Source organism: Nelumbo nucifera, chromosome 8 (genome assembly GCF_055504915.1).
Source record: "Nelumbo nucifera cultivar China Antique chromosome 8, China Antique-T2T, whole genome shotgun sequence".
Classification (NCBI taxonomy): domain Eukaryota; kingdom Viridiplantae; phylum Streptophyta; class Magnoliopsida; order Proteales; family Nelumbonaceae; genus Nelumbo; species Nelumbo nucifera.
Window position 1 is genome coordinate 50,548,816 of NC_142656.1, and position 16,776 is coordinate 50,565,591.

Here is a 16,776-nt window from a genome sequence, read left to right on the forward strand (position 1 = left end):
GGTAGCATTCAAACCCAACTTACATCAAAGTCGTGTTTAGTAAATATCAGCTCTAATATCTAGATGGTAAAATACTTCTAGATATATATTAAGTTTGCTCGTGTAAACAATGGGCCTACCATCTTTTGTATTATTTTCATTTGGACCAACATACGTGTGTAATTGATAATGACATATTTGTTGTTTTTATTCAACCTATACTACTATTAAAAGTGTGAATGAGGTCTAGATTCTAGAATTTTTTTAACTAAAATAACCCTATTTTTGAATTGAGTCTCTTTATTATGAGGGCAAAAAGCGTATATTTTTATTAAATTCATTTTATTCTATTTCATTAAGTCTTATATTTAAGGTATTAACTCTCATTCCTTCTTATTAAATCCTATAAACCACCATTTTTCAAAGCCAAAATGAAAAATAAACCACCATTTCTTTTGGGTGGTGGGTAAGTATTTCAACCATCCACATCAAATGGGTCAACCAATAGTCTCAGTTAAATAATAAAAGTTTAAAAATTAATAAAATTTTAATATTACAAAAATTATAAAATTTTGTGAAAAAATTTAGGCACGCCTCTAATATTATATATTTATCACATTAAACAATAATAAGTATGATAGACAAGAAGTATTTTTATTAATGATGAAACTAAAATACACGATTTAAAACTAACCTAGAAACAAAACCATTATCCTATTCAATTGGTGAGTCAATGGTTCAACCTTTTAGATCAAATTGATCAACCCATCATGCCATAATTAAATAATACAGTTTTTTAAAAAGATAAAAACATAGAAATTTCATAAAAACACTTGGATGCATTTTGAAAATTATGTATTCATCATATTAAACAAAAATAATTGTAATAAATAAGAATTATTTTTATTAATGGTAGAAGTAGAATAAAAATAGTAAACTAACTTGAAACAAAAATTTCTTTTACATTTAATTTGTGGTCAATGTTCCATAGGGATGCAAATTGGGTAGGCTTAATTTAAGTCTGAACTGATCCAACTCTTAATTTTAGATATGCTGTCTTGGAATCCAATCATATATATATATATATATATATTGATTTTGTGCAGAGTTAACTACCCTCTTGAAATCCAAGACAAAAATTTGTTGCCTAGGCAACAACATTGATACCAAACATCACCTCTATTGGAATTAGGTTTGAAACGGCAAGACCTTACCTAGATGGCCAAACTAATTTAATCTAGACTACTCTAGCTTGTTTGTATGAGCACCCATAAAACCTCTAAGTGCTTCACCCTATTCTATGAATAGAGCTCAACTTCAAGCCAATAAGGGGATGCAATAGATGCTTGTCCATAATTTATGATAGTTATTTAAACATAGCTTTGAGTAGATTCAAGTTTATAACTGAGAAAGAAGAGAACTTGATCTCTAAATAATTATATTAATTTGAGTGTTGTCTATAATTGGGGTGTTGGTTTGTCTATAATTGGGGTGTTGGCATCAAACCAAATGTGGAGAGCCTCCAATTCATTAATGAAATCAATCATCTTAATGACATGGTCATGGAATAGTTGGCTTTCGATCATTTTGGTGGTCATCAATGAGTTGAGAACCTTTTGTTGGCAAAACAATTATGCTCCATGTGCACAAACTTTAAACTATTCAAATTTCTTTATTGTCATATTATTCTAGATAGAGTTGTCTAGGGAGTCTAGGATATAATAATGAACAAGAGAGTTTTTCTCCTAGCATTCTTGATACTCCTTTCTTGCCTCAAAATTCCATTCATAGAGAGCTTCTAAAGCTTTCTAGTTGGCAATCTTGTCTAACTTTTTAGATGTTAGGACAATATTTAGGTTACACCTCTAGTCAACATAATTGAGTCCCTTAAGTTTGTTGTCAACTAGCATATTAGTAAAGGGTGTGAATGCTATTTCTATAAATGTTCAAAAGAATATATCAATCAAAAACCATTTATTACTTCATTTGACAAAATTTAGAATGGGTTTTTATCTACATTCTACTCCCATTTGTTCATCTAGCTATGAGACTTCCATTTATCCCAATAATGGTCTAAGCGTGAGAAACCATAGAAGTGCATGCAGCTAATATTTTTAGTTGAATAACCCATTTTGTGAAGGATGTAGTATCCTCTCATCTCTTGTGAATTTCCTCTTTGATCTCTAGCAGATAGGGTTCATAGCCATTTTAGGTAAACTTCTTTAATAAGTAAGTGATGATCCATATTTTCGTGAGCCCCTGGGTACTATGAAATAGTATTCCATTTTAGGATAGGTCCCTCACACTTGTTTATGATAACCCTATCATCTTATGAGAAGTTCCAAAAACATCAATAATCAAGTAGATAGCCCAATTTTATGATTGATTAAAAAAAGTGGTATGGTATAAAATCGTAAAGGTTGCTTCCTCCACCCTTTCTCTCATGATAAATTCCAATCAAGCTCCCCCCTTGTAGAAGAATTCGTTTGCTTCTATTCTCTTGCAATTCTCACTTCTTATAATGTCTTTGTTATAGGTTGTTGTGATCACTACAACCCTAAAGCAGGATTAGCTTGCAATTGTTTTTTGATAGGAGGTTCTAGGCCAATCATATCATCTTTAAAATTGTGCTTGGATTAGAACATGTATGCACGATCAACCTTCTCTACCAAAGCTAAAAGAGTTTATTTGTAAATCATTTTTTCTAAAGAATGAAATCTAGGTTACAACATTGGATTTTGATTTGTTTTGCAAAGGAGGAAATGTTTGGTTTTTCTAGAAAATGTTCTGCAAGAAGCCTTAAAGCTATGTTTGGTTTGAAGGAAAAGGTAGGGAAAGGAAGGGAAAGGTAAGGAAACCTTTACAAAGGCTCGGCCTCGTGATAAGGGGACACGTGGACATGACTTGGCATAAGTGACACCTTGGTACGAAAACTCCGCTAAGGTCTAGCGTGGCAGCTCGACTACAAGACACTTCTCCGAGTGCCCCGAGCTCCGAGCTCCAATTCTCCCAGAGCAAACACTCCGAACTGAGGTCCTCCTAAGTCAGGGGCATCCCAAGCTAAGGGCACCCCGGGACAAGTTCATTCCCAAAGTTAAGTCGAGCTCAAGAGCCCCACCTCGGGTAGAGGAACCTCGATATGATACCAGTAGCTCGGGACAAGAGTAACATAGCGAATCACGGAAGGATTTTCTGCCTGACAACCGTACCCGCCGAATCTGCAGACTGTACCCACGTCTCTCGTCAGGCGGCGACGTGCCTACCGACTCTAAAAGATGTCTCTGGCAAGGCCGTACTCTGCAACGACTACCTACGCCCACCACCACAGCTCTGGTAGTAACGGCTGCGACAGAAAGGCAGAGGCAGTTATGCCTGATTTGATAGAGGCGGTTACGCCTGATTTGACAGAGTTTCAACATAAAAGGGCCCCGACCCCCAAGGGGCAAGGGTAATTGCGAATTTAGCGCTCCTTCACTCTTAGCTTCCTCTGCAATTCCTTCTCTATTTTCATTTCTCTCTCTCTCTCTCTCTCTCTCTCTCTCTCTCTCAGTTCTAACTTAAGCATCGGAGTATTCCCGCCGAGCAAGCCCCCCGGGAATCCTTCATCTTCTCCATCTCTTCTTAGGTGCCTTGTTGCTAGCTAGGAGCGAGGCCCCCACCAGCTAGGAGTGACTGGATCGCTACATCATTTGGCATCGTCTGTGGGAAACGCTTCCAAAGGCCTTTTTCCACCAAACTTGTAGACTCAAGTTCTCATGGCTTCCTCCAACAATGCCGCACGCACTACAGAAATGAACGCCGTCAGAGAGCAGCTCCAGGTCCCAGCGGTGTGTATTGAATAGTTCACCGTCCCCCTCTCTCTGGATGGAGTTCCCACCCTAAACATGCTTCAAACAATGGCACCCGTGAATGCACCACTCCCTTTCTTAGTTGGAACAACCTTCGCTGAGCCCTCCATTGTTCCTTCGACGACTAGCCAAAGCCAGCTTGAAGACTTGGTGCAGTGCATGCGAGATATGCAGGCTCAAATGCAACATTTCCAGCAGTTCCAACTCTATCAGTAGCAAGTGCTGCACCAAGTTTCTCAGTATCACTACCAGTAGTAGTTTCCCCCGCTGCCTCAAACCCGACAGTCGCTTCCTCCTCGACATCCAGCCATGTAGCAAGCCGGGTCTCGTCGTCAGAACGAATGTCTTTCTCGCTGGGGAGAGACCTCCCAGACTCGGAACCCTCCCATGAGTAAGGTCTCGTCCCACGACAGGAAGGAGAGACCAGCTACCCCTGCCTCGCGGCCTATAGTCAGGTCAGGGGCCTCTCAGCTAGCCAGACCCGCGTCGCCTTAGCATTCACAGTTTGAGCTTCCGCTTGCTGAGAACCACTTCGAGGTCCTGACCGCGGGCTATAGGCAGAGCCCCTTAGTTCATAGCCACCAGCAGCCATCTGAGCCCCTCCCTGCGCCCATTGAGCTCGGCAACACAGAAGCAAGCAGCACTAATGTCGAGCCAGCAAAGAAACAGCGGAGGCGCCGTCGAGCTCACCGAACTGCCACTCACAATCTGCACGAACTCAAAGGTAAGGAAGAGGTAAGATCGGACGAAGTAAAAGCCACTCCTCTCCTCTCGGTTCCCTCCCCCCTATCCCCAGAGCTTCTTGTCATCCCTATGCCTAAGGACTTCAAGCTTCCTCCCTTTGACAAGTATGACGGATCGTCCGATCCAAATGACCATGATGACGCCTTTCAGTCACAAATGCACTTAGCCAGGGCCAGTGAGTCCTGCATGTGCGTGGCCTTCTCCACCACTTTCAAAGGGGTAGCCCGCACATAGTACAGGAACCTCGCGCCCGAGTCAATAAGAAGTTGGGCACAGTTCGTGCAGGTCTTCACCTCACATTTCGTCACTAGCAAGCGTTGCCCGAGAACCCAAGAGAGCCTCCTCAGCATAGTCCAGAAGGAAGGGGAGTCTATCTGGAGTTACATCAAGCGGTTCAATGACGCTTGTTTATAGATACCTGACCTAGACCCCGCTGTGCGGCTTACAACGGTCAAGAGAGGCATGACACACAAGGAGTTCAAGTGGCACGTGGTTGTCAACCAGCCAAAGACTGTCACTGAGTTCCTTAAGCTCGCGGACTGGTTCATAGGGACAGAGAAGGAAATCAACCAAAAAAATGAAGGTATGCACGAGAAAAGGAAAAGCGAAGGCGAGGTGATCCAAGGGGACAGCAAGAAGAAAAAAGACCCAGCTCGGGGGGCAAGACCAGGTCAACCCTTTCGAACTCCCCCAGTTGAAAGGACTGACTACACACCTCTGAACACAAAGCGGGCCGAGATCCTTATGGCGATCAAGGACGCCCCGTATGTGAAGTGGCCACCCCGGCTGAAAGGGGACCCCAATGTAAGATATAAGAATTTGTATTGTAGTTTCCATAAAGACCACGGTCATAGTACCGAAAATTGTAAGAACCTCCGCGATGAGATAGAAGAGCTCATCCATTGTGGATACTTGAGAAATTTTGTACAAAATAATAATAATAAAGCGGGTCGATAGGGGGACCAAGGTAAAGATGCTCCTGAGTCCAGCAGCAGGCAAGCCTAGCAGCCGCAAAGGCAACCTCCCGAGGACAGACCAGTTCGGGGGACCATACATGTAATCGTTGGAGGCTCGATCGTCACAAGCTGCACCTCGGCTGCAGCTCAGACATTAGCTCGTGAGGTCGAAAGGGAAGAGCAGAACCCCCCGAAGTGGCCAAGAACGGAAGACCCGATCTTCTTCATAGAGGATGACGCGCATGGGGTCCACTACCCCCATGATGATGCGCTCGTCGTAAAGATAAGAATCAACGACTTCGATGTCAAGCGCGTCCTCGTCGACTCCGGCAACTTGGCTGACATCCTTATCAAAATAGCGTTCGACAAGCTTGAGCTCCAATAGAGCGATCTTCAGCCCGCGAATATTCCCTTGGAAGGCTTCAATGGAGAAGAAGTTAGGCCCTTGGGGAGAATTACAGTACCTGTGGAAGTTGGCGCCTGGCCCAGCATTGTGAGGCTCAATCACGACTTCTTGGTGGTCGCGACTCCCTCCCTGTACAATGCCATAATAGGTCGGCCCATCACCCTTGCTCTACGTGCGGTGGTCTCCACCTATTATTTGGTAATGAAGTTCCCCACGGACTTTGGAGTTGAGGTAGTGCGAGGCAACCAGCTCGAGTCTCGCAGGTGCTATGTCGCCGCCCTCAAAGGGAAAGCCAAGGTGGACGACGACCTCGAGCTGGAGCGACCTACGAAGCAGTGTGAAGAGCGAGATACGCCCACGGAAGAGACTGTCTCCGTCCAAGCTTCGACAGAGGACCCAACTCGGACACTTTAGATCGGCACTTCAGTTAAGGAGCCTCTACGATCTCAACTAGTAAGTTTTTTACTTGAAAATCTAGATGTTTTTGCATGGTCCGCGGTAGAGATGCCTGGCATAGACCTAGCATCATAACTCACAAGTTAGACACTGATCCTATAGTTAGGCCCGTTAGACAGAAGAAATGCAACTTAGCCCCGGAGCATTGGAGAGCAGTTAACGAGGAGGTCGAGAAGCTCCTCACAGCAGACTTTATCAAGGAAGTCCACTACCCGAGCTGGGTAGCCAACCCTGTCCTGGTAAAGAAGGCCAACGGTAAATGACGCATGTTCGTCGATTATACCGACCAGAACCGAGCTTATCCAAAGGATTGCTTCCCACTCCCCAAGATTGACCGCCTAGTGGATGCGACCTCAGGGCATGAGTTGTTGAGTTTCTTGGATGCCTACTCGGGCTACAATCAGATAAGGATGGACCCAGCCGATGAAGAAAAAACAGCCTTTATAACTGAATTAGGCATGTACTATTACAAGGTCATGCCCTTTGGACTGAAAAATGTTGGGGCTACCTTCCAAAGACTTGTAAATAAGTTGTTTAAGCTATTGATCGACAAGAAAATAGAATGTTATATAGACGACATGGTTGTCAAGACTTAGTTTTCAAACGATTTAATAAAAGATTTGCATTCTATTTTTGAAATTTTATGTAAGTTTATTATGAAACTAAACCCAAACAAATGTGCCTTCGGTGTCACCTCGGGTAAATTCCTAGGGTACATCGTCAACCGGCGAGGCATTGAGGCCAACTTGGACAAAATTAAGGCTATCTTAGATATGAGACCACCCCGAAAATTGAAGAAGGTTCAGAGGCTGAATGGCCGCATAGCCGCTCTGAGCTGTTTCATGTCCAAATTGGCAGATCGCTGCCTGCCCTTTTTCAAGGCAATTAAAAGCTAAGGCTTTGGATGGACCAAAGAGTGCCAACTCGCATTCAACGAGCTTAAAAAGTACCTTGCCGGTATCCTAGTCTTAACCCGACCCAAGGAGGGTGATGTTTTGGAGCTGTACCTCTCGACAAGTGACGAGGTGGTCAGCTCGGTACTAATAAGAGAAGTAGATCGGGTCTAACGACCTATCTACTATGTTAGCAAAGTGTTGTAGGGGGTAGAGACAAGGTATATGGAGATCAAAAAATTGGCATATGCACTAGTCATTGCAGCTCGGAAGCTTCTTCCATACTTCCACGCTCATACCGTCATCGTCCTCACCAACAAGCCTCTGAGGTAAGTCTTGCTCAAGCCCGAGGTCTTCGGTAGGTTGACGAAGTGGGCCATCGAACTCAATGAGTACGACTTCCAGTACAAACCGTGAACTGCTATCAAAGCCCAAGCCATAGCCGACTTTGTCGCGGAATTCACTTTCAGCACCAAAGTCTCCAGGTCAGTTGAGCTCAAGCACGTGAGGAAGCAACCAGTGCGGCTTCTATCCTAGTGAGGTCGGACCCGAACTGGGATGAGGAGCCCTGGATCCTTCACGTGGATGGCTCGTCAAACCATCAGGGCAGTGGTGCCGGAATCGTTCTGTATGGGCCAAGCAGTGTGAAACTGGAGTATGCACTACGCTTTGAGTTCGCAACATCCAACAACGAAGCAGAGTACGAGGCACTAATAGCCGGGCTGGCTCTAGCAAACGAAGTGAAAGCCAAACACATCATCATCTGTAGTGATTCTTAGCTCGTAGTCAACCAAGTTACAGGTGAATATGAAGCTCGTGAGCCAACCATGATTGCCTACTTAGCCAAAGTAAGAGAAGCTCTGCTTAATTTCCAGTCTCACTTCATCAAGCAAATCCGGAGGTCAGAGAATGCTGAGGCCGACACCCTGCCCCAGTTAGCCAGCACTAGTGATAATACCATGAGAACCATGTATATAGAGAACTTGCCTCGGCCTAGCATTCTCGGGGCGGGGGGGGGGGGGGGGGTAGGCAGACCCGAGCTGGATTGACCTGCTTATGAGCTTCCTGTTGCACGAGATGTTCCCTACAGATCATAATGCCACTAGAAGGGTAGAGCGTCAGGCTGCCAAATACGTCCTGATAGACGAACGACTGTACCGAAGATCTTACATGCTCCCCTATCTGCGATGCTTGCGACCCTCCGAGGCCGAGCTCGTACTCCACGATATTCATGAGGGTCTGTGTAGCGGACACTTGGGGGGCAGGGCTCTTGCCCAGAAAGCACTACAACAGGGGTATTATTGGCCAACGATGAAGGCAGATGTGATCGAGCTCGTCAAAAGATGTGACAAGTGCCAGAAGCACGCCAACATCCACCACCACCCCGCTGCCATCCTCAAATATCTCACTAGCCCGTGGCCCTTTGCACAGTGGGGGATTGATATACTAGGACCATTTCCACCAGCAACTATACAGAGGAAGTTCTTGGTAGTAGCAGTTGATTATTTCACTAAGTGGGTAGAGGCTGAACCCCTCGCAACGATCACAGCGCGGAATGTGCAGAATTTCTTTTGGAAGAATATAGTATGCCGTTTCGGGTTACCCCGAGTACTCATCTCCGATAACGACAAGCAGTTCGAGGATATTAAATTTTAGAACTGGTGCAAAGATATGGGTATACAACAAAACTTTACATCGTTAGCGCATCCTTAAGCAAATGAACAAGCGGAAGTCACGAACAGAGCCATTCTTCGCGGACTAAAGGCACGCCTAGATCAAGCTAAGGGACTCTAGGCAGACAAGCTGCCCACGCTTATGGCATTGAAGCAGTAATTCCCATCGAGATCGAGGTACCCACCCTATGCCAGGAAGCATATGGTGATGAAGCAAACAAAGATGAGTTACGCACCAACCTCAACCTGCTTGATGAGGTATGGGATCTCGCATACCTTAGGACCATGACCTACCAACAGAGAGTAGCTCGATACTATAACGCCAAGGTGAAAAAGCGGAACCTCCGTGTTGGAGACCTGGTCCTTCGTAAAGTTATGTTACCTAAGTTCGGTGTTGGTAAGCTCGGGCCAAATTGGGAAGGGCCCTACCGAGTGAAACGGGTGCTCGAGGGAGGAGCATATGAGCTCGAAACCCTAGAAGGGAAGCAGGTACCTCGAGCTTGAAACATTGTCAACCTAAGGCAATATTATCTATAATTGCCAATTTAGGAGTGGACAACAAGTCGCTCCCTCAGCCTAAGGGCCAAAAACGCCGAGCTAACAAAAGGAGCTCGACACTATAAGGCCCAACCGCCTCTTCGGCATGGGCCAAATATAGGACTGCACAACAAGTCGCTCCCTCAGCCTAAGGGCCAAAAACTCCGAGCTAACAAAAGGAGCTCAGCACTATAAGGCCCAGTCGCCTCTTCGGCATGGGCAAAATCTAGGAGTGGACAACAAGTTGCTCCCTCATCTAAAGGGCCAAAAACACCAAGCTAACAAAAGGAGCTCGACACTATAAGGCCCAGTCGCCTCTTCGACATGGGCGAACTCCAGGAATGGACTACAAGTCGCTCTCCCAGCCTAAGGGCCAAGACGCCGAGATAACAAAAGGAGCTTGGCACCATAAGGTCTAGTTGGCTCCTTGGCACAGGCGAACTCTAGGAAGAGTGGACCATAAGTCGCTCCCCTAGCCTACGGGATAAAGCGCCGAGCTAGCAAAGGACCTCGGCACCGTACAAGACTTAGTCGCCTCAATGGCATAGGCTAAGTACTTTTAATGCCCCAAACGCAAGCAGCTCGGGTATAACCTAGATGGAGATAGGTCGGGCGTATACCCTACTATGTCACCCACCTCGGTGTACCTTACAAAATCACCCCTACTAAGTACGGGGAGACAGTTCGGGGTGACAACAGTTAAGGAACACCCACCTCGGGAATTTGACTCGATAGCCTAACAGCTCGGGGTAAGACAACCACTTCGGCAAAGGTAAATTGCATAAACACTTAGCAAAAAAGAATATTTCCCATTGCAAAATGCTTCATTATAGAAGTTCATTACAATATTTTCATTTCAAGTGTTCATCACAAAAAAAGAAAGAAATTGAGCTCGCAGGCTCAAAGTACAGACTAAAGGTGTGCATCCTCCTTGCTCGGAGCCTCCGAAGTGCCGAGCTGATCGGTGGTGGTAGCCTCATCATCACCCTCTGGATCGGAGTTCGGGTTCTCGGCGGCTAGCTTGGCTACTTCTCCCATAATCTACAAGGTGGTGATCATGTTCACATCAAGTTGCGGGAATTCGCACTTGATCAACCACCGACTAAGTTTGAAGCCTTTACGGTAGGCCTCCACCACCACAGCATCGAACTCTTCTAACTGGACATAATCCTGAACGGCCTTCGCCTTAGCCTCGTCTAAGGCACCGACAAGGATTTCAGTCTGCTCCTTGACGTCGGCCTTCAGGTTCTCCACTTCGCGCTCCAGGGTCACCTTGCCCGACTCGAGCTCCTTCACCTTGAGCAGTAGCTCTTCCTTCTCGTGAAGGAACCCCTCCTCCTTGCGCTGCAATCCTCCTTCCCTGACATTAACACTTGAATATAATTTTTCTGAGCGATGGTATCACTCTCTAGACGATGGATCTGACCGTGAGCTAGCTTCAAATCGGCATGAGCTTTGCGAGCAGAGTCTTCGGCAGCTAGAGCTCGCTTTAAGTTCCTGTCAGATTGAAGAGTGAGGGCACCGACGACACAGTTCACCTACCAAAGGAATGTCAGTTAGCACCGGTAAGGCAACGAATTGCAAAATTATTTAAGTTAAGAGACTCACCACCATAGAGTGGGTAGCCACCCGAGCTCCGAGCTGAGCAGGCGTGAGATCAGCCCATTCAGAGACCTCTTCAGCATAAGTAGCCCCCTTGCTCTTTCGAAGGCTGTTCTTGGTGTTCAGCACACTTCGGGTTGCATCCCCATTCCCCGACGTTGAGACGGCCATCTCAGGAGTGGGCTCCATACTAGCAGGCTCCGTAGTGGCAAGCTTCGTGGTTGAAGGCTCCATGGTGGTTTCGGGCTCTCGTAGGGGGGGGGGGGGTCTCCGACTCCTCCAAGACAATCACTGGAGGAGCTTGAGCGGGCTGCTCGGGCTCTAGGGTAAGAGCCAGAGGAGATTCAATACGAGCTCTCTTGGCAGCTCGCTTCTGTCTCTTCTTCATCTTGCCGAACAACTTCTTGGCGCTAAGACGCTCCATAGGACCTGCAACAGAGCTCGGCATCAGTAATGTCACTAAGAAGAAAGTATCAACTACCAAATATGCTAACTCTAAGACAAAGCGACCTACTGGGACTAAGACCAGCCTCAATAAGCTTCTTCTCGGTAATGAAGTCCTTGTAGTCGAAGTCGAGCTTCGCCCATGATTGGACTTTCTCCCTTGTGTCCTTGTCCAGCATAATGCCGGAGTCTTGAATGGCCACCCTCCAATGAGTAGGGAAGGGCCATCCCTTGAGGCTCCGAATTATGAAGTAATCCCATTTCCAGGCCGGTATTTTTCCAGGGAGATTATGTAGCAGCTTGTACCCAGGGTGGGGGGATAGGTAATAAGTCCTCCTGTGCTCAGGGAGAACGCTAGATGTGTTCTTCTTGATGGACAAGATTGCAGAAAAAATATCAAGGTCAAGTGGGAGGGCGTAGTCGGAATAGAGGGAGATGGTCCCGACCACATTCCGAATAGAGTTCGGGTGGAGTTGGTCTATGGTTACGTCGAAGTGGTTCAATACTTTAACGATTAAGGGGTGAAGAAGAAGACGGAGCCCAGCTATGAGCTGCTCCTTGAAGATCACGATCTCATTGCGACCATGTTCCCAGGGAAAGTTGCCCGCAGGGAGGTTGTAGGAGTATTCCTTGGGAAGGTAATACCGATCTATTAGGCCTCTAAGCTTGTCTACCGTCATGGTAGAAGGGCCGAACCGGTCTGGCATTTTGACTTGGGTAGAGGCAGACGCTGGGTTTCCTGAGGCCTCCCGCACCTCGTAAGTGGAGTGCGCCTCGGGGACACTTACATAAGCCGAGGTACCCACCTCGGGCTCATCCTAGGAGTTGAAGCTATGGTCTGGCATAGCTACGAACTGAATGGACTAAGGGAACTAGAGGCTAACTACAAAAGCAAAAGAACTGGAAATGAACTGAAGGAAAGGCTAAGGAGACTCACCAAGGAAAGAAGACCAAGCTAGGGAGATTGGCAAACTAGAGAACCCGAGCTAAAGAGCTTTGTCGCGACCTCCAGGCGTGAGTTTGTCAACTTATGGCAGAGAAAATGATGGGGGTCCCCCTTATTTATAGCTGCTATGTTCGGAAATCAACAGTCAAGATCAAGACGATCCAACGACTCAAGAAAACCGGTTGCGCGACCCCCAAGGTGAAATCGGTTTAGCGTGTTTTTTGGAATCCGCGGAGTCTATAAATCGCGTGAAGTCCGCGCGTGAACTTTACACGACCCGAGTTGTCTTCGATTGAGCCGGTAGCAAACTGGTCTATGCCGGCGAACCGTCTGACTTGGCGACCTGAACCTCGGGCTAAATCCACCCGTCCCACCATGAACTCCCCACATTGGGTCAAGACCCCTAGCATGGGGAGTTGGGGGCAATTGATGGAGGGTCATTCGGCCCGACCTCAAGATAAGCGGACACGTGGACATGACTTGACATAAGTGACACCTCGGCACGGAAACTCCGCTAAGGTCCAACGTGGCAGCTTGGCTACAAGACACTTCTCCGAGTGCCCCGAGCTCCGAGCTCCAATTCTCCTAGAGCAAACACTCCGAACTAAGGTCCTCCTGAGTCAGGGGTGTCCCGAGCTAAGGGCACCCCGTGACAAGTTCATTCCCAAAGTTAAGCGGAGCTCAAGAGCCCCACCTCGGGCAGAGGAACCTCGATATGATACCAGTAGCTCGGTGCGAGGTAGCTCGGTGAAGGGTAGCTTGGTACAAAGTAGCTCGGGACAAGAGTAACTTAGCGAATCACGAAAGGATTTCCTGCCTGACAACCGTACCCTCCGAATCTGCAGACTGCACCCACGTCTCTCGTCAGGCGACGATGTGCCTACCGACTCTGAAAGATGTCTCACGCCTAGTAGGGCCGTACTCTGCAATGGCTACCTGCGCCCACCACCTCAGCTCTGGTAGTAACGGTTGCAGCAGAGAGGCAGGGGTAGTTACGCCTGATTTGATAGAGGCGGTTATGCCTGATTGATAGAGTTTCAGCATAAAAGGGCCCCAACCCCCAAGGAGCAAGGGTAATTGCGAATTTAGCGCTCCTTCACTCTTAACTTCCTCTGCAATTCCTTCTATGTTTTCAGCTCTCTCTCTCTCTCAGTTCTAACTTAAGCATCGGAGTATTCCCGCTGGGCAAGCCCCCTGGGAATCCTTCATCTTCTCCATCTCTTCTCAGGTGCTTTGTTGCCAGGTAGGAGCGAGGCCCCTGCCAGGTAGGAATGACCGGATCGCACTACATCGCTTACCTTTAAAACCTTTATTGTTGCATTATTTAAATGGGTCCTTGAATTTGAACCAAGCTGGAAACCTTCCATTATTCCAGCCTGGGTTAGTTTTTTTACCTACCGATTAATTTTGTATATGTAGAAGGTCTACTTAGATTGATTGCTCTAGTTGAATTACTTTTGAAGTTTAATCAAGCCACTATAACCTTATCAAGAATTAAGGATGCATGGGTATGTGTTGAACTAGATCTTTTGAAACCTTCTCCCATAGGGTTTTGGAAATAGGTTCTCCATGAAAGCCTATTGCCTTATTTTGAAGTTTGCTACAATCAGCCATGTTGCAATAGAGTGAAAGAAAAGCAAGGAGAAAAGTGAGGGTTCCTTGAGGAAGGTTGATGATGCATGAAAGAAGATTAATTATAAAAAATTTCAGGCAAGAGACTATTGAGAATGTAAGCGGGTGGAAATAACAATAGAGACAGCTATTGTAAACCTTGATATAGGAATAGGGTTCTCTGGTCCTCCTCGTCTGATACTACATTAGAGGTTGATATACAAGTGAATGCCTTGAATGACTCTAATGTTGTAGAAGTCCAGTCTAAGTAGAATGACAGTGATGTAGAAGAATAGGAAGAGCAAGCAAATGAAAATAATGAGAAGCATTATAACATAATGAGAAACAAAGGTTACCACCCCCATTATTCTTATAAAGTTTTTTTCTTGTCTATTTTTGGCTTTTTGTATTAGGCTTGGGCTTGTAGTTTTGTTTTGGGGGTCTCAAGCCCCCCCTCTTTTTTGATCCTCAATAAAGCCTCTTGTTTCCTTTAAAAAAGAAAGACAAGATGAAAAATCAACCCAACACAAAGAATGCATATGCGAATTTCTATCATCTTTTGAATTATTATATTAAATAAGGATTCTATATTAGTTTTTCCCTTGAAAATCTAAACTACCTTACAAATCTTTATTCATTTCCTTCTTTAAATTTTAATTATTGTAGATGATAGTATATGAAATTTGTAACATGCAAGGCCCTTGCATGGAGATAGTTGATGAATCAAACTTAATAAGTCAATTAACTTAATAAATAATTCTTAATTTTTTATTAATTTAAATATTGGAAATTAATAAAATCTAATTAAAATTAATAGCATTTAAATAAATAAAAAATTATTTAGCAATTACCAATAAAAATAAATTTATAATAAAAATTAAAATCCATTTCAGTTCTTTGTAAAAGTAATAACGAATTAATAACAATTATTATGAACTTATCTAAATTAGGTGTGGCATTATGATCCCTTTCACTTAAAAGGAAAAATAAAATGAACAAGATAAGCTAGATAGGCTGGGGTGGCAGTTTCGTAAAGATCATCCATCCAATTTATACAATGTTTTTGTTTATGCAGGATGGAATGGACTTGGGCACCAATAAGTGGTGGTGGAGAACAGCCTTCAGCAGAAATGTATGGGCATCAATGTTTTAGAGATTGAGATCTAATATTGTTGCATTGAATTCTAAAGGGATAGTAGGGTTGAAGCTAGAAATGCATGCACATCGCTATAAACTATCCATTAATTAAATATCTCCTACTAATAGATGAAAAAAAAAGAGCTTTTCTAATTAACTTAATAACATAATTAAATATAACTGTTAGATTAAAAATTTAATAAATAAATAGTAAGTTTTATTAGATTAAAAATAATGGAAAATGATGGACGGTGATTTGACTCAACCTCCTAACTAGATGACACGTGGACATGACTTGACACAGACGACACATGGACGTGATTCGGAATAGACGACAGCTCGGCAAGTGTCAACTCACCACAAAGCGAGCTCGAGTACGTCAACATCCAGAGGTAGGGACACTTCGAGTCAAGTCTATCCTTGTTCGCGAACTGGAGCAATCAGCTCGCTCCAAGAGACATCTCAGGTGGAATCACCTCGGCACGCCGCCAGTAGCTCGTTACGGGGCAGCTCGCTACAAAGTAGCTCGCTATTGAGCGAATCAGAGTCTTTAGAAAGTTTCTTGTTTGACAAGACTGTACCCGCTAGACTGCTCCCACGTCCCTTGATTGGCGGCGCAGCACCTGCCAATCTAGAGGACTGCGCCCACGTCTCTCGCCAGGCGGCGTCGTGTCTGCCAACATTGAAAAACGTCTCTTATCTGACAGGACCGTACTCTACGATGGCTACCTGCGCCAATCAACTCATCCCTAGAAAATAATGGTTGCGGTAGAGGATCAAAGGCAATTACGCCCGATTTAACAGGGAATTTGTATATAAGGGTCCTAACCCCAAGGAAAAAGGGTAATTGCGCATCTTCACTCAGCCTTTATTTTCTGTGCAACTCTCTCAATTCTAACTTAAGCATTGGAGTGTTCCCACCGGGCGAGCTCCCCGAGAACCCTTCACCTTCTCCTTTCCAGGTACTTAGTCTGTTACCAGTTGGGAGCATAGCCCTACCAGCTTGGAGTGACCAAATCGCGCACCATCAATTGGCGCCGTCTGTAGGAATCGCTTCAAAAAGTCTTCCACCAAATTTTACAGACTTGAGTTTCCATGTCTTTCTCCAGCAACGCCGGACGCAGTGTAGAAATGAACACCGCCGGGGAACAACTTCATGTCCCAACGGTGTGCATTGGACAGTTCACCATCCCCCTCTCTGCGCATGGAGTTCCCATGCCTCGGACAATGGCACCCATGAACGCTCCACTCCCCTCCATAGTTGGAATGACCTTCGCCGAGCCCTCCATTGTCCCCCAGTGGCCGGCCAAAACCAGCTTGAAGACCTGGTGCAGTGCATGCGAGCTATGCAAGCTCATATGCAACAGGTTCAGCAGTTCCAACTATATCAGCAGCAAGTGCTGCACCAAGTTTATGAGCATCAGTACTAGCAGTAGTTTCCACCGCTGCCTCAGAACCAGTAGTAGCTTCCTCCTCCTCATCCGGCCGCACAGCAAGCCTGGCCTTGCCGTCAGAACGAACGTCCTTCTCGCCGGGGAGAGACC

General features: G+C 45.6%; 1 protein-coding gene across 2 annotated transcripts in view; it reads left to right on the forward strand.

Moving 5' to 3' along the window:
- Positions 1–16,776, forward strand: part of LOC104601528 (UPF0481 protein At3g47200-like) — a 46,036-nt gene that overhangs the window by 1,284 nt on the left and 27,976 nt on the right. For both annotated transcript variants that reach the window (XM_010264880.3, XM_088893650.1), the window contains one exon: positions 15,171–15,227. In XM_010264880.3, coding sequence (XP_010263182.2) covers positions 15,171–15,227 — 57 coding nt within the window. The remainder of the gene's footprint in view (positions 1–15,170; positions 15,228–16,776) is intronic.